The 22662-nt window shown below is 39.1% G+C and overlaps 1 protein-coding gene across 1 annotated transcript in view; it reads right to left on the reverse strand.

Moving 5' to 3' along the window:
* The window catches only part of AGPS (alkylglycerone phosphate synthase), a gene marked incomplete at its 3' end in the record, with an annotated part of 134566 nt that extends 112429 nt beyond the window's left edge, over positions 1-22137 (reverse strand). Inside the window, exons 1-2 of the mRNA XM_080690333.1 lie at positions 21706-22137; positions 2208-2297 (exon numbers count right to left, since the gene is read on the reverse strand). Coding sequence (XP_080546459.1) covers positions 2208-2297; positions 21706-22025 — 410 coding nt within the window. The 5' untranslated portion in view covers positions 22026-22137. The remainder of the gene's footprint in view (positions 1-2207; positions 2298-21705) is intronic.
* Between the last annotated feature and the right edge of the window lie 525 nt (positions 22138-22662).

The raw sequence follows: 22662 nt of genomic DNA on the forward strand, positions 1-22662 counted from the left end.
AAAAGTGGCAGCAATGGCCATCTTCTGGTGTCTAAAACCAACAGAGGATTCCCCCAGTTCTATTACTGCCTGGATAAAAAAAAAAAAAAAAAGAAAAGAAAACCAAACTCTATTAGGGCCACTGATTCCCAGTTGCTCTGAATTTATGCTCTCCGAACATAATATCCGAATTAAAAATTTTGCTCTCTGAATACCTTAATATCAGGAAGGACACTAACAAGTACTCCATAACCTGAAATAGTAATAATCTACACATCAGTGAATACACAGGGGCTCTAATTTTTAAAATTGGTCTCTTACAAATGTGACACATATTATAGGTCCCTGAAGCCAGATCTCCTCTGGGAAAATTGACAAATCACGTGCTAGATAGCTAAAATAAGAACCGAATGCTGAACCCATGAGACCCTCTAAGGCAGTTTGCCTGTGATTTCTCCTATGACTAATCAATCATTTCACATACACACATATTTCTAACATAAACCATTGCATGTCCTATAGAACTCAAGAAGACTGCAGGATGTGTCTTGTGCTTTCAATGGCAGCATGCTGAAGTACAAGTGATTATCTGTCCTCTTTCATACAGTAGAAATACTGTACCTTCAAGACCCAAAGAAGGAGAGAAAAATAAGGAAGTCTCTGAAAGTAGAGAAAGTTGTTTAGAAGTTTACAAGATTTACTTTTTTCTCTGGAAGATTATTTTTCCCCCCGGGGGGAGATACTGGGGATTGAACCCAGAGGCATTCTACCTCCAAGCTACACCCCCAGGCCAGTTTTATTTCTTATTTGGAAACAAGGTGTCACTAGGTTACTGAGAGCCTCTCTAAGCTGACTAAGCCTCTATAGGCTTCTCTCTGGAAGTTTTTGAAAACTTCCAGAGCTCTATGTAGGTAAATTTCTACTGTATTAGAGATTATTCCATTTAGAAAATAAAGAGACTCAAGATTTAAAACACTGGCAAATTTAATTTTAACCAGAAATTCCTTCCTTCTACCTGAGTCACACAGTTTCTCAAGTGAGCCTCTATCTGTATGCTGTCCCATCATATTTAAGAATGAAAATGAGAACACAGGTAATATTTATTTTTATCCAAAAGAAAACTTATTTCTTTCCTGACATTGTAATATATTGGCATACCATGTAAATTAAACACATTAACCTAAGCATATTAGTACCCAACAGCCATTAAATTAAAGTGACATGCTAGAATAGTGTGAAATAAAACTGGCCTGGGAGCGCAGCTTGGAGTAGAATACCTCTGAGCTCAATCCCCAGTACCTCCCCCCGCAAAAAAAAAAAAAAAAAAAAAAAAAAAAAAAATCTTCCAGAGAGAAAAATAATAGAACAGCTCATACCATTTTTACTTAGTCTCAAAATTTTATTAATTTTTGAGCCAGCATTCAAATAACTACATATACTTGCTATACATTCAAAAGTTATATCAAAATTCAACAAACAAACCAAAAACACAGTTTGGGCTGGGGCAAGATTTCTTAAAATTAACTAAGAACTCATCTCACAATTCTCTCCACATCTAGAAGAAAAATTTAATAATACATATATCCTTTAGAATGTTTCCTGGGCACTGAACAAATATCCTTAATAATTCTTATCAACATTATTTCCAAAAATATTTCAGGAATGTGAAACCTATTATCACAAATTATCTTTCTTCATTTCTTTCTAATATATCCCAGAAACTGATTTTTTAAATACTACTTATACTTACACAGACCTAAAATTGCTGCCTTTCATTATAATCCACATTCAAATGTGAGTTACCAGACTTAAATATAAATTTTTTTTCCCATTAATCAGTGGCATGGGAACTGGGTGCTTGGGTGATTATAGACATTATTTTTATTCTAGTTCCATGAACTACCTAATAAAAGGCATCTTTAAGACTATTTAGGGGAATGTGTGTATGTACTAGATAATTAGATATTATAAAGTATTTATTTGGGAGTGTGATAATAGTATTATATAATTGATCATATCAGATTCCTATTGTATGCATAATATGAAATATATAAATATATGAAGGTTTCATGACAATGTCAGAATTTAAATTATTACAGAAAAAAGGAATTATGGCAAAATGCTGATAATTTTTATACAGAGAAGGAATCATTATATTATCCTTTATATTTTTATGCATATTTAAAATTTTGTGGAAGGAAGGAATAAGGGAAATAAATCAGAATTACCTTTTCCCAGTCAACTCCACTTCGCCCTTCTTGTTGAAGAGAAACTTGGAATCATTATATCCCCATCCATTCCATTTCATAATTTCTTGCCTAATAAAAAAATATAAAACCTATTGTAAATATTTCAATACTGGAGAGTATATTAAAAACTGTTAACTTTCACAGTGATTTAAAAGACTTTATACCCACTTATATGGTATTAGTTTAAAATGATACATATTAAAATGTCTATATATCAATATTTCTAAATACAAAATCACCCTAATGAGTAGTACATGCTTCCCAGAAAGCTACAACCAATGTACTTAATACATTCCAAGGGAGAAGAAAGAAAAAGATGAAAAAGGAAAAAAAATATGCTCAGGGCATAAATATGTTTCATTCTGTACATGTTATTGAACTAAAAAGGTCTTTAGAAACCACCCAGTTCAACTACTACTTTTTCAAACAGATAAAATGCACTTTTAAGCAGCCATGATCATACCACTAAGCTATATGTGAGTACCCCCCCCCCCCGCTCTCAAGAGAAGCAGTATCTAAAACCCACTAAGTCACATCCTCAGGTAAATAAAATAACTGCCAGGGACCATTTTTTTCACTACATAAACATTTTTAAAGCACTACTATATGTTATTACTGTGGCCATTCTTCTGAACTTGACCTGAAGGAAAACATTTAAAAGTCAAAGAATATGGTTGTATCAGTAAGCCAGAAGCCCTGCACCTCCCTATAGTGTAATAAATGCTGCCCTTCTGAGTAGTAATCCTCAAGTACAGCAAACGCTGAAGCACTGACATAAAGAATGACAAAGAATCCCCAACTTTCCAGGAGACTCCAATAAAATGATGCAATTCTCAACAAACCCAGAGGTCAATTAACCAGTATGATCTCTGATGAATTCCAATCTTTAAAGCTAATCATACCAAACTGAAAATCTTTACAATACAGGACTTTCCAACTGCCCCTCCAAAAAATGTTGGCTTGATTTTACTTCATAAAAAAATAAATATTTCGCCAGGCGTGGTGGTGCACACTTGTAATCCCCCTGTGCCTGGGAGGCTGAGACAGGAGGATCACACAGGTTCGAAGCCAGCCTTGCTGGTTTAAGAGACCCTGTTTCCAAATAAAAATATAAAATAGGTCTGGGAGTGTAGCCCGGAGATAGAAGGGCTTCCAGGAACCCCAGTACCACCAATAAATAAATGAATAAATAAATAAATATATATATATATTTCACACATTTATACTTCTAATCACAGTACCAAATGGTGCAAACGCACTGTACCAACATAAAAAACAAAATGAAGATTTATAAAATAGCAACACATACACACAAGGTGGCAGTATTCTCCCATGATATACATGGTGCACATATTCAGTGTTCTGCATGTCCCCGGACTGTTATTTGCACAATCTTGAAGTGAAATATTTAGATTTAGCTTTTTATGACTAAGACCATAAAGGGTTACTTCCTTTAGTCTTATTTTTGTTTTGTTTTGTGGTACTGGGGATTGAACCCAGAAGCATCCTACCTTTGAGCTAAACCCTCTGCCTGATTTTATTTATTTGAAAACAAGGTCTCTCTAAGTTGATGAGTCTCACTATTTGCTGAGGCTGTCCTCGAACCTGCGATCCTCCTGTCTCAGCCTCCCAAGTACTAGGATTACAGGTGTGCACCACCACACCCAGCTTCTTTTAGTCTTCAAATGGGAGATGTTCACTTCTAAATCTCAGTTCAGCTAGGCATGATGGCGCACGCTTGTAATCTCAGCATTCAGGAGGCTGAGAAAGGAAGATCGTGGTTTGCAGACAGACTCACCTACTTAGTGAGGCCCTTTGCAACTCAGTAAGACCCTGTTTCAAAATAAACTAATAAAGCTATTAGTACTAAACTATATTATGGAATAGAATACTATTTAACTAATTTTTTAAAACTCCAGAAGATGTCTATTAAACCCCTTTAAAAGGCAAAACTACCTTCTATGAATGTTACCTAATCAAAAGCCTTCCTTGACCATGTTATCTGAAGGAGTACTCACATCCCACCACCCACCCTTTTTCACACTACCTTCCTGCATGCTTTACTTTTCTCAATAGCACTTATCACAATCCACTATTATATATTTGTGCCCCCACCCCTAAATCCTGTAGCATTTGAGAACAGAGGCTTTTGTTCACTGCTTTTCCTGAGCATCTAAAATAGTACCTAAGCCGGGCACAGTGGTGCACGCTTGTAATCCCAGCATTTGGGAGGCTGCAACGGGAAGATCGCGGTTCGCAGACAGCCTCAGCTACTACTTAGTGAGGCCCTTTGCAACTCAGTAAGACCCTGTTTCAAAATAAAGAATAAAAAATGGGGCTGGGGGTATAGCTCAGAGGAAGAATGCCCCTGGGTTCCATCCCTAGTACTGCAAAAAAGAGTCTCAGTACATATATAGATTAATCACCAAATTACAATTTGTCTAACAATAATAGATTACAAACACCTAGGTACAAAAGTATGGTTTCTAACATTAGTATTTCTAATCATTTTTTTCACTACAAAATAAGAAGCCAGAAAAAAATGTTTTAGCCTACTTTCATTCTGGGTTAACAATAAAAAAAAAAAATTCAGCCAGCTAATAATAAGTTTTTAAAATTTTTCTTATAAAATTAAAATAATCAAAATTCTTTGTTGTTGTTTTTGTTTTGTTTTGTTTTGTGGTACTGGGGTTCCTGGAAGCCCGTTTACCTCCGCGCTACACTCCCAGACCTATTTTATACTTTTTTATTTTTGGAAAGAGTCTCTTAAAAGCCAGTGCGGCTGGCTTCAAACCTGTGCGATCCTCCTGTCTCCGCATCCCAATCGTGGGGATTACAAGTGTGCGCCACCACACCCGGCAAAAAATCAAAATTCTAATAAAAAATACTCTGCTACTCAGTTTAGATGACAATTATACTTTTTTCTTAAATTTTCCAGTTAAAGAAAATGCTAGAAAGATCATACAACCTCAGTTTTCGAAAAGTAAGAAGCAGGGAAATTAAGCCTGAGAGCTGAAATTCTAGCTAACCAACTTCATTATTCATTAAATTCAAATCAACCCCACATACAGTACAAAATAAAGAAGTTAAAAACTAGCCTTTAAGAATCTTTTTGATAATGAAAAGCCTTATTATCTAGTTGCATGTTTAATAACTTCAAGGCTAGAATAACCTAAAAAATAGTAAAAGTGAAGTAAGAAAAGTGATGAAAAAGATACTAAATCCTGATCAATAAAATACATATATGCTTGAAAAGATATAGCTGCCAAAAGAATCCTATAAATGAAATACTATCCCTACTGGCTTTTTTTAAATTAAAATTTTCTATCAGAAATAGAAAAATCTAATGGGGGCTTTACAATTATTTATTCTAAGCTTAATTAAAAATGAAGATGTTTTAAAATAAATTTAAAATCATATTTATGTCTAACCTACATGTCCTATATCAATCCAATTAGAAAGCCAAAACTCTTTTACAATGTGCACTAACTCAATTGTTTCTTATAAGCAAATTAATCTAACTTAGTTATACATGTCCTACAAAATTATTCCCAGAAAAATGTCAAAATATTTACAATATTGGTTCAATCTTTTCCAAATAGCTCAATTAATCTAAATAGCTTAATTATAAGTACAGTAATTTTTTTTGTGTGTGTGTGGTACTGGGGTTCCTGGAAGCCCTTCTACCTCTGGGCTACACTCCCAGACCTATTTTTTATATTTTTATTTGGAAACAGGGTCTCTTAAGTCAGCATGGCTGGCTTCAAACCTGCACGATCCTCCTGTCTCCGCCTCCGAAGCGCGGGGATTGCAAGTGTGCACCACCATGCCCAGCATAAGTACAGTAATTTATGTATCCTTTTTAGAGCACTTACCCTCTTTCCCCAAAATATATTTTTTAGTTAGCACTGCTACACATTCCAAGGTTCTAAGACTGCTATATTTGAACTGAAAAATAAAAGAATGCCATCAAACTTTGATAGTGTGACACCATCAAACATCTGAATCATACACTTTTTTATTGCCTAATAATAAAACTCACCAGACTCCCTTCATCTGATTATACTTTTACTTCCTACAAAGAGAGAGGATAACTGGAAACGCAATGAGGCACAATTTTAATTTTTTATTATGAATTATTCCATTGGCTTGTAAATTAACTAGGATCACTGGTGAGAATGTTTAATACAAGTCAGATTACTAAAATATGTCTGGCTAGAGGACTATATTTCAGATTTCTAGATGGGCCATATTTCTGCCCTCTGGACAGCAAGCCTCTTCTCCTAGCAAAACTTGCACATTATCATGTCACATTTTGAATTTCAACAACAATTTCAAACTTTCCTCAACATCTTCATTTTAAGATTTTGTCTTTGTTTTTATTTGGTTTTTGTTTTGCAATGCTAGGGATCAAACCCTTGTATTTTATCACCAAGTCATGTCCCTAGCCTTCCCATTTTAATTTTTTCAGTTCTAGTTATCATAAGTTTGGTCCTTTGATGAAAAAAAATTACTAATCAATGTTTTAATCTTTGCCAGTGTGGTAATATAAGATGGCTTATGATATTTAAGAAGAGAGAAAGTTGTGTCCAAGAACATGAAGAAGAAATCATGTATATTACTTGTAAGTCACTCCACCATGCAGTCCTTTACTAAGCTTTCATAGGTAATGATAATTCTATGGCCCAGCAATACAACACCTGGATATATACTAGAGTTCTTTATAGGGAATGTGTTTGGTATATTCCCTGGAACACTAAGTATAGCTGGAGGCATCCCTAGAGGAATGGGCCTGTAAAGTGGAAAACGCAATCTATGAAACAGGCAATACTTGGAAGCAATGAGGTGGACAGATACAAATACAGAAAATAACGAGATTTTTAAACAGTGGTGAATACAAAGGAGAAACAAGATCCAAAGCATAAAAGCATTTAAGCAAATTAAATTAAAATACATACACTAAATAAAACTGCATACTTTACAAAACACATCTATAAGAACATTCACGGGTACCCATGAGAGGGACAGATAAGATTAGGAATCAGAAATGGAAGAAAAAAATAAGAGAGATCTCACAAAGACCAAGGCCATTAACTTAAAAAGTACAATTAACTACTCTTCAAACCTGAGGCTGACATGCTATTCAGCCCATGAATTTCTGCAATTTCACTGTATTGCAAGAAAACAATTCTTTCTTTCATCTGTATACAGGAATTCCATGAGGGTTTATTCTCAAGCCCATTGTTGAGATTCTTAGCAATCACTACAGTTATTTTTTTTAATGATAGAATTCCAATATGATTGAGTCAGATTTAAACATACTACAAGTCAAACAAATATTTAACTCCATATATTAACTCTTTATAGTTCAATAAACTGGTACTTTAAAGAAACTCTTTAAAACTTAAATTCAAGGGTCACAAATTGTGCTTCAAGCCAGGTGTGTTTCTCAAGTCTGTCATGCCTGTAATTCCAGTACTTGAGAAGTTGAGACAAGAGGATCACAGGTTCAAAGTTAGATCTAAAAACTTAGAAGACCCTGTTTCAAAATGTAAAAAAAAAAAAAAAAAAAAAATAGAGCTGGAGTGTAGCTCAGAGGCAGAACAACCCTGGATTCAATCCCAGCACTATCCAAAAAAAAAAAAAAAAAAAAGAGTCTCAAAGGCCAAGTCCTAATGTATTTGCAATTTAAAAAAATGAATGATAGAAAAGAAAATGTACAATATATAGCAGGGTGACTCTTGTAGACCAAGGGACAAGAAGGGGGTCAAGGAAAGTAAGATTGGAGCAAATAAAATATGGCTTGCCTTATATGTTGGCAAAATAATCTGGCAGCTAGTACTCACTTGTAGACCCTTCAGGTATCTCCCTTTATCCCCCAATTCTACCAATTAGAAATACATTATTGCTTGAATAACTTTTTTTACTTTGATAGATGATTTTTAATTGGTACACTATAGTCTCACATCATAATGTGGATCATGTTGACAATGGCATACATTCATAGTACTTGGTGCCCTCCCAGCCATTTCCCCTTTTCTCTCCCTCCCAATACTGAGTGTCCAGCTTAACAATGTTATATTCACATGTATAATCATATACAGACTATCAGTCACGCATTCCTGTAAGAACACATATGACAAATATTTTAGGCCAGGGCAGGCAGGCATGCGCACACACACACACACACACAAGCTGAACACCTGCTGGAAAGGCACAACTATCCCTTTCTTTACCATTAAGGAGAACAACACAAATCAACATCAGGGAGCTGTCCTAGCAAAAGACAAGGAGACAAGGCTGTATGTTTCCCTTGACCACTTGTCTCCCTGAACTGCACTTTAAGTTTCATGATTCTGTTCCCTTCACTGTTCACTTGTAACATAATTAATGTGGTAATTTTGGCCATCACCCCAGATTTTCTCTTACACCAATTGAAAAGGACAAGTTTGGTTTCAATGTTCTCTCACTGCTTGCGAGTAACTGGAAAAGGAATTGGATCACAAGTTTATTATACTGACCATTCTGTTAAGTAACCAAAGGCCCTTTCTGGAACAGCCTTGCATTTCTGCAGAAATTATAAAAATGAGCACTATAAAACTGAACACAAAGAATATGTGAATTTCTCTAAAACCTATATGTTATTTTACTACAGAAACTTAGCCTGAGTTCTCTTTCTTAGCTGTCCTTCAGCAAGACTCTAACAAGGCCAAGACACTGAAATCATATACACTGATGTACTCTGAATCCTAGTTGTAGAATATATTTTTTAAGCAAGGCATGGTGGTGCACACTTGTAGTCCCAGTACTTGGGAGGCTGAGACAAGAGATTTGCAGGTCTGAGGACAGCCCCAGAAACAAGTGAAACTCTCATTAACCTAGTGAGATACTGTTTCAAAATAAAAATAAAATAGGGCTGGGAGGTAGAATGCCTCAGCTCAGAGGTAGAATACCCCTGGTTTCAATCCCCAGTACCAAGGAAAGAATTTTTTAAACTTAATATAGTAAAAGTCAGCATTAGCTTCTTCTATTTTAAGTGACAGGAGATGGGACTATTGCTTGTACTTCTGTCAAACCTACAGGAAAAAAAAATGAGCCCCACAAAATTTGGAAAAGAGAACAAGTGTAAAAATTAGGACCTAATCACAACAAAGAATCTCAGTATTAAAATAACCTTGGGTACTTCTTTTCAAAGCAGAGTCCTGGATGCTACCCTAAACCTAGCCTACCACTGGATCTCAGACACATCTTTAACATGAGTCTTCTAGGAAATTCTGATGAGGGCCATCCACAGACATACTTGGGAAAGCACTACCTTAAGGCATGAGAGAAAGTTAAAAGGAAAATTCACATGCTGGATAGCCACAAAAGGATACCACCCCTTAACCTCAGTGGTCTAAAATAAATTGTTCTCACCAAAACTTTCCCAAAATCAAGAAATTCAGAGAAAGAAAACATAACAGGAAATTCTATAAACTCACTGCACTATAGGAGAAAATGGACCTGAGTGGTTCACAATAAAATAATGGGCAACAAGAGGGCAAAGTGGGGCACTGACTATGGATGGGAGAGAGGGGAAAGAGATAACAAGAAATGAAAATGTGGTCACATGACAGCAGAGTAGCACAGATCTATACCTAGATTTTACAACAGACTGTCAACTATAGAACTTTTCCTATAGTTCTTTTCCTAGTTTATACATGCTTATATATGACTATAGAACTTTTCCTAGTTTATACATGTTATTCTTAAAAAGCATAAAATTAGCCGGGCGTGGTGGCGCACGCTTGTAATCCCCACGCGTGCAGGCGCATGCAGGTTTGAAGCCAGCCTTGCTGGCTTAACAGACCATTTCCAAATAAAAATATAAAATAGGTCTGGGAGTATAGCCCGGAGGTAGAAGGGTTTCTAGGAACCCCAGTACCACGAAAAAAAAAAAAAGCATAAAATTAAAATTATCAATTGCTTGCCTTTAGCACAAGAATATATTTATTCAAATTCAGATAAATGTGGTCACCAAGGCCACATACCACACCTAGTGGCAACAGTGAGTCCTAACTCCCTAAGAGCCACCAAGAATTTCAAATGAGAAAGTCACAACAGTAACCAACATATGTGTGACCGGTGATACTGAGCATATCATGCAGATGGAAACACGGCTTGGGCTTTTTACTCTTCAGCTCCTTCCCTCCCTCCCTAACGTGTAAGGTGGTGTTATCAGCAATGTGTTTCCTCTGAGATGTTATTATTGCCACTGGGTATTTCCCTACTTCTTGCTATGCTTCCACCTTCAGAAACTATTTCAGCACAAGATTTTTACTCCTTTCTATACAGTTTACTGAAACAGTAATATTACTGCATAATACTGTAAAGCTAGAGGTCTTATAATCATTACCTCATTTCCTTCTCACATTAATCCTGTAATGTGATTGTCATTACCCCTATTTAAAACATGAGAAAATACGTCCAGAAAAATTCTCTAGCTTGTCCTTGGTCATAAAAATAGCACATGATACAACTAGGATTTAAACCCTGGTTGTCTGGCTCCAACACTAGCAACTAACCAAGCTACGATATTTCATACAGGCTGGTGGCAGTGGAGAAAAGCAAAAGTGCCTTAAGAATCAGAGCTAATAGACTGAATCTGATCTTTCAATGGACTGAACAAGGGATAGGGATTGGAGCCCAGCAAGGTGTTAAAATGCATGTGTCAGGCTTGAGTGCCTAAATAATAATCCCAGCATTCAGGAGGCGGAGACCAGGGGATAGGGTTCTCGGACAGCCTCAGCTACTTAGCAAGGCCCTTCACAACTCAGTAAGACCCTGTTTCAAAAAATAAAAATACTAAAACTGTTAGTCTATGTTTCTTTGAAAATACCCTTTCATTGCTATACTAATGACCATTCCCCTCCCATGACTGTTTCAGCCCTTCACACCTTGCAGTAATAGAAGATATAGCAGGCTTCCTTAGTAGATCTACATGATTCAGAAGGCAAAAACTAAGTGTTAATTCTCCCGTGTTTAGCACATGGAATATATGTTTTAATTATTTTAGCTCCTTCCTATGTAGTAATATCTGTGCATATTTTTTTATTTATTTATTTATTTACTTACTTATTTATTTATTTATTTTTGGTGGTACTGGGGATGGAACCCTTCTACCTCCAGGCTACACTCCAGACCTATTCATATATATATATATATATATATATATATATATATATATATATATATTTTTTTTTTTTTTTTTTTTTTTTTTTTTTTGAAACAGGGTCAGTTAAGCCAGCGAGGCTGGCTTCGAAACTGTGTGATCCTCCTGTCTCCATCTCCCAAGCACGGGGATTACAAGTGTGTGCCACCACGCCCGGCTTATTTTTTATTTTTTGTAGTACTCAGGAGAATTCTACCTCCAAGCTACAACCCCAACCCATTTCATTTTTTATTTGGAAAAAGTTTCTGACAGCCTCGCTAAGTTGCTGAGGCTGGCTTCAAACTTGCAATCCTCCTTTCTCAGCCTCCCAAGTACTGGATTACAGGTGTGAGCCACTACTCGCAGTTCCTTTTTCTCATTAGAATCTACCCACACCAGAGAGGCTGTTCTCTAGTGTCTCAGTGTTAGGCTTGCTGGCTCTGACCCTAAAGAGGAAAGTGTAGTCCAGCATTATCTGTGACAAAGTCTATCTAGTTTAGGGTAATATTAGGTAGTCCAGATCCAAGCAACATTCTCCAATCAGCTCTGTTAGTAATAAAGCTGACATTTTTACCTCCAATGTCTATATCCTGTGAACTCCCTCTCAAATGGTTCTGAACTGAGATGCTGGAACAGAGATAGATATGATGAAATATTATTCCTAAAACCCAACCAATAAAGAGAGCACTAATGAAGGGAGGGAAATTACTACTTTATGTACGTAGGGTAGACTGTATTCAGAGTCCTTTGATTTAGTTTAGGGTTAACATACAAACTGATGAACAGCAGTATTTATCTTCTCAATAGTAAAGTAAAATCAAATGTAAAGACACTTGCTTACCACTTGCTTTAAAGGTGTTTCATAAAATATCTCATCTGACTACAGTGGAATTCCATTTCTTTGTAGTGTAAAAACAGATCACTTAATTTATCCCCAGATATTTTTATTGAAATATTTTTAGTGAAAACTGGGAAATGTCCTTATAGTAACTTCCTGACATAAAGAAGTGTATTTGGAAACGCTCTGGTTCATCTCAAAATGCAATCTAGAGAAGTACAATACCAAATAACCAGAGAGATTAACTCTTTAAGATTTCTTACTCATTCACAGTCCAAAGACAGGCAGTCTTAAAGCCAGGCAGTAAATCCTTCACAATCTTTTCCTTCTTTTCTCTCAGAGCATAGGTCTTCCACACTCCTCTTCCATGTTCTCTTTTATTCCCAATACTGTCTTCTCCCACAAACCAAAGAACAATATTAGCTCCTCAAAGGAAATAAGCTAGTCTACCTTTATAAACCATGCATTATATTTTCTTAAATTATGAATTTAATTTTGACAGGATCATATTTTATGACACAGCATTTGATTATGATCTATTTAATCACAAAAGGTTTAAAATTAGTATGACAAGGAGAGCAACTTGATGAATAGTAAGCAGATAATTTTTCCACAACAACATCAAGTGTGGCAATACAACATACAAAAAGAAACATGGGCTCAGGAGTAAGACCAGAGAAGAACCGCCAAGTCTCTCACTTACACTTGACATGACCTTAGACAAATTAGCTTCTCTGAACTACTTCCTCACTTGTAATCTAAGGAAAATACCATCTACTTCTCAGAACTGTTGCGAGATTTAATGAGCTAAAGCATATAAATCTTAGAATGGTGTGTGGCATGTTAAGACTTACTCAGATTAAAATTCCTAGATGGGCGCAGTGGCACACGCCTGTAATCCCAGTAATTGTGAGGTTAACACAAGAGAATAGCAAGTTCAAACCCAGCCCCAGCAACTTGGTAAGACCCTAAGCAACTAAGTGAGACCCTGTTTCAAAATAAAAACAGGACTATGGGTGTAGCTCAGAAGTAGAATGCTTCTGAGTTCAATTCCCAATACCACAAAATAATAATAATAATATAAAAAGGACTGTGGGTACAGTTCAGAGGCAGAATGACCCTGGGTTCAAACCCCTGTACAAATAAATAAATAAGTAAATAAATAAATAAATCTCCTGCTATTACTATCACTCAAATTCCTAGCTAGGACTCACAATATGCCGTTTCATTCAATGTAACTATTAACACAAGCTCTAATTTTACCAAAGGATGCTGTCACTAGTCAAGTCACCTGTGAAAATAACCTTGCTGCATCTCCTCTTACAGGCTGCAGGATATCCTTCTGGGAAACATTTACAAGATGAACTCAGCTTTCTTTCCTTCTGGAAAATACCTACGAAAGCTACGGTAGGTACTAAATAATATATTGCTTTTTAAAGAATGGCATATGTAAATGTCATTATAAACAACCGCATTCTTAATGAGATATTCTTTTGATCTGAATGAGAAGAGTTTATAACTTCCATAAAAATTGCCAGAGAGCAGTTCTGAGTAATCCAAACCACAATGCCAAGTTATAACTGGGAAAGTTATTAACAATGTAGAGGGAAAGAAGTCAACAAGTGATTTTTTTTCCTTCTTCTCTTTTTTGTAACATTACAATAGCCTTTAAAAAAAAAAAAGCAAGCCATACATGGTAGTGCATGCTTGTAATCGCAGTACTTGGAAGGCTAAGGCAGGAGGATTGTAGTTTGTAGACAGCCTCGACTACTTAGTGAGGCCTTGGCAACTTAGTGAGACCTTGTTCAAAGCCAGATTCTCTGGCTTAAGAGATCCTGTTTCAAATATATATATATATATATATATATATATATATATATACACATATGTATATATATATATATATATATACACACACACACACACATACATACATATATTTTATATATATATATATATTAGGTCCGGGAGTGTAGCCGGGAGGTAGAAGGGTTTCCAGGAACCCCAGTAACACCACCGAAAAAAAAAGGGTGATTTTATTAGAAGCACTCCCTCATGCTTTAGCATGGGGCTGTAATTATCTTCTGTATTTCTATCTTAATGAACTCCTTTAAATCTTTACAAAAGAAATAAAATAAATAAAAAATAAAGAATAAAAAATAGGTCTGTCGGTATAGCTAAGAGGTAGAATGTCCCTGGGTTCCATCCCCAGTACTGAACAAAAAAAAAAAGTAACTTAGTAAATCCAAAACCAAGTCATAAAAATGTCACATATGCAACTGACATATATATATATATATATATATATATATATATATATATATATATATAATTTTTTGGGTGTGTGTGTGTGTGTGTGTGTGTGTGTGGTGTACTGGGGTTCCTGGAAGCCCTTCTACCTCCAGGCTACACTCCCAGACCTATTTTTTTATATATTTTTTAAATTTGGAAACAGGGTCTCCTAAGCCAGCAAGGCTGGCTTGGAACCTGCATGATCCTCCTGTCTCCGCCTCCCAAACCAGGGGATTACAAGCGTGCGCCACCACGCCCGGCAACATTTCTATGATTTTTAAAAACCTAAAATCAATTCAGGCCAGGCATGGTGGCATGCAGTTATAATCCCAGCATTTGGGAGGCTGAGACAGGAGGATCGCACAGGTTCGAAGCCGGTCTCAGCTACTTAGTGAGGCTCTCAGCAACTTAGTGAGACCCTGTTTGCAAATAAAATATAAAATAGGTCTGGGAGTATAGCCTAGAGGTAGAAGGCCCCTGGATTCCAACTCCAGTACCACAAAAAATAAATAAATAAGCCGGGCATGGTGGCATACGCTTGTAATCCCCACGCTTGGGAGGCTGAGACAGGAGGATCACACAGGTTCAAAGCCAGCCTCATCTGCTTAGTGAGGCTCTCAGCAACTAGTGAGACCCTGTTTCAAAATAAATGTAAAATAGGTCTGGGAGTACAGCCCAGAGGTAGAAAGCCCCTGGGTTCCACCCCCAATACCACCAAATAATAATAAATAATAATAATAATAATAGTAAATAAAATTGCATTCAGAAACAAGGTCATACAAAAACTGTATGTAGAGTAATATACACTTTAAAAAGAAGGGTCCAGGTTGGGCACGGTGACATGTGTTTGTAATCCCAGTACTTGGGGGGGCTGAGACAGAAGGATCACAGGTTCACAGCTACTTAGGAGGCCCTCCACAATTTATGAGATCCTGTTTCAAAAATAAAGAATAAAAAACAAGGCTGGGAGTGTAGCTCGGAGGTAGAATGCCTCTGTGTTCAATCCCCAGTATTGCAAAAAATAAAATAAGGGTCCAAAAGTAAACTATCGCCCTTAAAACTCTGCCCAGCAACTTCAAATAATGAGAATCTATGTTTCTAGCTAGAAGGCATTGGAACCAGTTCACAGAACATATGACAATTGACAAGTTTTAACTGATCAACCCACCTAAATGTCCATATCCCTCAGGATTCCCTCACCCCTTTTCTACTGTTATCCAGTCTCCACACATCCATGGAATTTAGATCCACATTTTAAAAGCATCACCTGATGCACTAACTTCCAAAACTCTCAAGGCCATCCTCTCCTCCCTCCTCACTGCCAGGATCTTGGTTTATCCCTTCATTTTGTCTCTCCTACTGTGCTTCACAACCTCCCCTGACTCGCCTCGTCCATTCCTACCCTTTTCCAATCCATTTACGGCAGGAGGGTTGGGAGGTGGGGATAGAACACAGAGAGGGTTTTACCTCTGAGCTACACCTCCAGTACAACTGTATTTTTTGCTTTGAAACTAAGTCCCACTAAATTGCTGAGGCTGGCCTCAAACCTACAAATCTCCTGTCTCAGCCTCCCAAGCACTGGGATTACAGGTGTGCACCGCCACACCCAGCTTCCAATCCATTCTTAACACTGCAAATGGAGTGACTTCTTCAATCCCAAACCCATCTGATATTTTCTATGACCAGCTTAATTCCTTCAAGGGTTTGCCATCACCAAGCCCCCTCAGCGGCTTCCTTTATCCTCATTATTTACCACCATCTGACATATTGTATTACTTATCTATTCACTATCTCCACTCCAACTAGAATATAAGTTCCATACAAGTTTTTGTTCACTGCCATATGTTACTTACCTGAACGAAAGAATGAACACATTGATGATTTACAGACCAACGGCCTCCATGACCCACCACGACCCTCCTCGTTCTCTTTACTCCACCTCTACCAAGTTACCTAGCTACCCAAATTCACTTTCACACCCCCTTGCTTTGTCACATGCTGTTCCCTTTGCCTAGAATACAAATTCTCCTCACCATCCAATCAACCTGCCTAATCATCACAAATATTTTAAGACCTCCAGAAAGCTTTCCCAACCCCATAAAGCATACCACTCTTTTTCCTCTTCTTTTTTTTTCTTTGCGCTACATCTGTAGTGCCTTTCTCTACAGTGACTCTAACCAAACTAAGTTGAATGAAAGTTTAATTTAATGGAATATGTTACCTCCTTACATTTTTATCGTGTGTGTGAGAGAGCACATGCATGAGCACACGCAAATGCACACACATGTGCACGTGCATGCTGGGAGTTGAACCCAGGGGCATTCTACCTCTCAACCCTATTTCATGTCTTAGTTTGAAACAAGACCTAAGTTGTTGAGCCTAACCACAAACCTACGACCCTCCTGCCTCAGCTTCGCAAGTACTGAGATTACAAGTATGTGCCACCACATCCAGCTTACTATGAATTCTTAAGAGCAAAAGTCTATTTATTCATTTCTTTATCTTCAGTGCCTCGGTTGCTACCTGTCATAAAGCACTTCCTCTGCAAATGTTCACTAATGTGAATGAATGAAGTGAACGTAACCATTCTGAATGAGGAATGCAAATGCGGAGTTTCAAAAAGTCACAAATCCAAGTCCATGATGAATTTAAGTATAACTAGCCACAAGATAATACAATTGTAATCAACAATATCATCCAAAATAATGTAGCAGGAGCAGGAGTCATACATAAATCAATCTCCAAATGATTCCAAAATATTTTTTGGTAGTACTGAGTATTAAATGGAGGGGCATTCTACCTCTGAGCTACATCCCAGCCCTATATTACTTTTTATTTTGAAACATGGTCTCAATAAGTTGCAGAGGATCTCACTAAGTTGCTAAGGCTGGCCTTGAACCTGTGCTCCTCCTCCAGCTTCTTGAGTACTGGGATTATAAGCATGCCCAGCTCCAAAAGATTCTCCACACAGTTGTGATCATACCTTACTGGATATATACTCCAACTACCTGCTCCATCATTTATTTGCCTTCCTGTTAGGCTCAGTTCTGTTGCTGGCAACTTGAGGCCCAGCTAAGCATTAAGAAGCAGAAAGTATACCTAGTTTTCCATGAATAATCTATCAAATAAACCACTCCTAGAGAAAGTTTTTGATGCTTCATGTAATACAAGGTTTTGTGTTTCGTCTAACACAAGTTAATGTTATGTTTTGTGTTTAGTCACAATACCAGTATTTTCAAAGTAGCTGTACAGGCCTAGATTTTACCACTAGCTTCCTAATTCTGAACCAGAAAGAAGAGCATCTCATTAACTGTTAACAGTGTCATAAATGGGCTAGACTTGTACCTGGCCTAGTGATGCCTTCAAACCTGGGAGCAGCCACACAGGGAACCCCACACAGGTCACCTTCAATCATGGCATGCCTCATCCACTACCCCAATACAAACATCACTATTTTTTTTTCTAGATGCTGAAGGCCAAGGCCACTAAGTCCAACCATAAGGAAAACCTACTCTTCCTGCTTTGTTCTAATAGTGTGAACCTGCACAGAAATGTACAAGCACACACAGGTACGTACAAATAAGTACCATAAACATGTAAAGCTATATAGAAAATTGAAAAGTATTAAACCCAAAGACAGCTAATATAGTATATAAGTATAGCCAGAGGATGAGATGTGAGCTTTGATTTCTTCTTCTCCCGCCACTAAGTAACCAAGTTCCAGAAAACTTATCTCCAAATATTTTTTTCAAGTACTCTAAATAGTATGTCTTAGTTCAGAACCCTAATCTCTTCACTGGAATAAGAGACTCCTAAGTGGACTGTCTTTGGACACAATGAAAATTGCAGCTATTTGCTGTGGATTATGTAACAAGCATTAAGCACTTGATCTTTTAACTCTACATTTTTCGCTTCTCACAGCAACACTACAAAATAGGAATTATTATATCCATTTTTTAAATGAAGAGATGAAGCTCTCTGAGAGGTTGACTTGCCCAAAGCCATACAGGTGAAAGTACCTAGTAGAAACTCAATGCCAGGTCTATGTTCCAGCCATTACACTGCTAAACTGCTCCACCTTCTTCAATTGAGGCCCAGTGTGACATTCTGAAAGGTAAACTTAATCATGTCGTGCCCCACATATAATCCTGAAAACAAGCTTCACCTCTCAAGCCTTCATCCCTTGTCAATCTCACCCCTCCTGCCACACCTAATTCCCAGCAGTTCCCTAGTATGTCTCTCACTTCTTTAACTGTGAAGATACCATCTGTCTACCAAGAATACACCTTCTCTTTGGCAGGTGTGTCAGTCAGCTTTCTGTCATGGTGACAACAGAGGAGTCATGGTCAGCTGACTTTTAGGTCTGTGATGAGTTGGAAACATCATGGAAGAAGGACGCTGAAGGAAAACTGGTCACTTTATAGCATCCAAGAAGCAAAAAGAAAAAGAGCAAGGAAGGGGCAGGAACAAGATATACCTTTCTAGGAAAGCCCCCAATGAACCACCTCCTCCAACCAGGACCACCCCTCACAGTTTCTACCATCTCCCAAAGTCCATTCAATGACTAACAGATTAACCCATTGAGGAGACAGAGCCTTCACGATCTAACCACTTCCCAAAAGCCCATCTCTGAACACTGCTGCTTTGGAGACCAAGTTCAACACATGAGCTTTTGGGGTACATTGCATATCCAAATTATACAGTGGGCTATTTCTAATACAAACTTCAAGATTTACTCAGACAGCCCTGCTCAGAAAAGCCTTTGCCCTACAAACACATACCCAATATGTTTAAGTGACTATGAGCTAGTTATCAGCTAAGTCAATCACACTTTACCTACAGGAGGCTATTACTTCCTTAAATGTAAATACTCCCTTTTTTTTTTTTTTTTTTTTTGCAGTACTGGGAACTGAACCCAGGGGCATTCTACCTCCAAGCTACATCCCCAGCCCTTTTTTTATTCTTTATTTTAAAACAGGGTCTCACTAAGTTGTGGAGGGCTTCACTAAACAAATGAAGCTGGCCGCAAATGTGGGATCCCCCTATCTCAGCCTCCCAAGTACTGAAATTACAAGTGTGGGCCACCAACCCTGGCTAAATACTCCATTCTTAAAATCTCTGTGTGAGCTAGGCATGGTGGTACACACTTCTAATCCCAGCACTTGGGAGGCTGAGACAGGAGGATCACTCAGGTTCAAAGCCAGTCTCAGCTACTTAGTGAGGCTCTCAGCAACTTAGTGAGACCCTGTTTCCAAATAAAATATAAAATAGGTCTGAGAGTATAGCCCGGGAGATAGAAAGCCCCTAGGTTCCATCCCTAGTACCACAAATAACAAATAAATAAATAAATAAAATATCTCTATGAGCCAGGCGTGGTAGTACACACTTGTAATCCCAGCTTTTGGGAGACTGAGACCAGAGGATTGTGGTTCACCGACAGCCTCAGCTACTTACTGAAGCACTCCTTAACTTAGTGAGACCCTGTTTCAAAATAAAGAATAAAAACTAGGGGAGGGGGTATAACTCATAGGTCCAATGCCCCTGGGTTTCATCCCCAGACCAGGGAACAAAAAAAAAAAAAAAATCTCTGTATAGCTAATACAGTGTATGTAGTAAAGGTCTCATGCATGTTGACTTAATGAATGAATTCATCAGAAGCAGTTTAGTTTTAAAACTTGGCTCCCAAGTCAATTTGATGTGCTTTTGAATTCTAACCTGCCCCACAGTATAACTAAAGCCTGCAGCTGCCTTTTTTTTTTTTTTTTTTTTTTTTTTTTTTTTTTTTTTTTGGTGGTACTGGGGTTCCTGGAAGCCCTTCTATCTCCGGACTACACTCCCAGACCTATTTTTACATTTTTTTTATTTGGAAACAGGGTCTCCTAAGCCAGCGCGGGCGCGGCTGGCTTCGAACCTGCGCGATCCTCCTGTCTCTGCCTCCCAAGCGCGGGGATTACAAGCGTACGCCACCACGCCCGGCTGCCTTTTTGACTTTTTAATTACTTCATCTGTAAAATGGGGTAAAACCACACCTACCTCAAAACTTAGCAAGAAGTATAAGAAATAATAGATTTAGCCCAATTTCTTAGACTTTGAAAATACAAATTAACATCATTAACATCTTTTTTTTTTTTTTTATGTGGTGCTGGGCATGGAATCCAGAGGCTTTCTACCTTTGGGCTATACTCCCAGACCTATTTTGTATTTTATTTGGAAACAGAGTCTCACTAAGTTGCTGAGAGCCTTACTACGTAGCTGAGGCTGGCTTCGAACCTGTGCCATCCTCCTGAATCAGCCTGTAAAGTACTGGGATTACAAGCGTGCGCCACCACACCCGGCATTAACATCTTTTTTTATTCTCAAAGTTTATCCACGCTGACAAAACTACACCTCAGAAAAGGAGCTTCTCAGTAGCTTCCATCAGCGATTAAGATTTGTCCCCCAAAATTAGAAGATCTCTTACAAATATACCTCATTCACAGATCCTTGTCTTTTAGCAACTAGTTATACAGAATTCACTCGGTCGCCGTACCACCACATTCTATGTCACTAACTTGTGTTTGGGGTTTATTGCTTCTTACCCACTCACCAGTTTCCTCCCTCAAAGTCAAAACGCATGCCCCTAAAGGAAGCGGAAGCCAACCGCAAAGAAACCAGTCAGCGCCTTTTCCCCCCCTGGGTACCACCGGCTAATTCCTTCCCCACCACACCCCACCTCTGCACCCAGGATTTCACAAATTAGAAGAAATCTCTGTGATCATCTAACACAAAGTAAATGCAAACTTAGGCCGCCTCGCAGAGGTATAAAAGAGCTTCTGCTATCCATTCCAAGGCTATAGCCCCCAAGTATTCATTTAAAGCAGATAATTAATTACTGGCATCAACTTCCCAAAAATGGAAATCCCTTTAAACCCTTCCCCAGCAAGAATCCACACTTGTCACCTTCAGAGTGACCCTAAGCTCTCATCCTATCCCGCCCCCTTCCTGAGAGTCCTGGGTCCCGTCCACTCTGTCGAAAGGGCGGTGGAGCCCTACTTCCAGGGACCGGGATGTCTTCCGCCCACCGGCGTCAACTACCTCCCCATCCTCTCAGTGCCCTCCCGCTGCGGAGGCCCGGGCGGGCCCCTGGCCGCCGGCTCCTTCCACCGACCGCTACTCACCGCTTCTTGGGGATGGTGCCAGTCTCCTGCGCGGCGGGAGTGGCCGCGGGCGCCGCCGTGGCCGCCGACGCGGCTCTCCGCGCTTTGCACTCATTGGTACTCACAGCCTCCCGGGGACGGCCCAGCAGATGGGCCGAGAGAACCCGCAGCCTCCGCCCGATGCGGTCCAGGTCCGGGTCCCGGCCCGCTGCAGAGCCGGGGCTCGCGCCGGTCCCGCCCGCCGCAGCCGCCGCCTCCGCCATGGCTTCCGCCTTGTGCCGCCTCCGGGGACCGCTGGGCGAGGGTGAAAGGTCACTCAGAGCGGCGCCCGGCGCGACCATTCGCTGCGGCGCATCCCGGCAGCCACCGCGCGCCTGGAGCGCCACAGTCGCTGCCCGCCCACCGCGCCGCCCCCCGCGCGCCCCGGCCGCGCGCACCTGCGGGGCAGGTGAACTCGCGCTGACCTGCCGGCCGGGCCGGGCCGGGCAGTCCCCGAGCCAAAACACGGGCGTCCCAGCAGTCAGAGCGCTAGGGGATGGCCTGGGCCTCCGGATGCTTTCCACGGAAGGCTCCCCGGAGCAGGAATGGTGGGCAGTACTACTGGAGCTGGCAGAGGATCTGCGCCTTTTTTTTTTTTTTTTCTTGGAAGATATCCTAATGTTCTACCTCTGCTTTGTCCCTGCAGGGTCACTGAAATACCTCAAAACGGATCCTCATTGCTTTTAACCAGTACAGCATATAGCTCTATCATTTTCTTATTTCTCATCGTCTAGTAAACAATCTCCATTTTACAGATGGAAACACTGAGGCTCGGACACACATCTCACTTGTCCTTGTCCGAAAGAACACAGCTAGTAAATGCCAAAGCTGAGTTCTCTTTCCTTTCATTACTGGATTCTGCACCCTTCTAAACCTAATAGCGACAGAATTTTATTGCTACAGACAGAAGTACCCAAGAGCTGCTCTAAAGACTTGGCC

Source organism: Muscardinus avellanarius, assembly GCF_963383645.1.
Source record: "Muscardinus avellanarius genome assembly, chromosome: 2".
Classification (NCBI taxonomy): Eukaryota; Metazoa; Chordata; class Mammalia; order Rodentia; family Gliridae; genus Muscardinus; species Muscardinus avellanarius.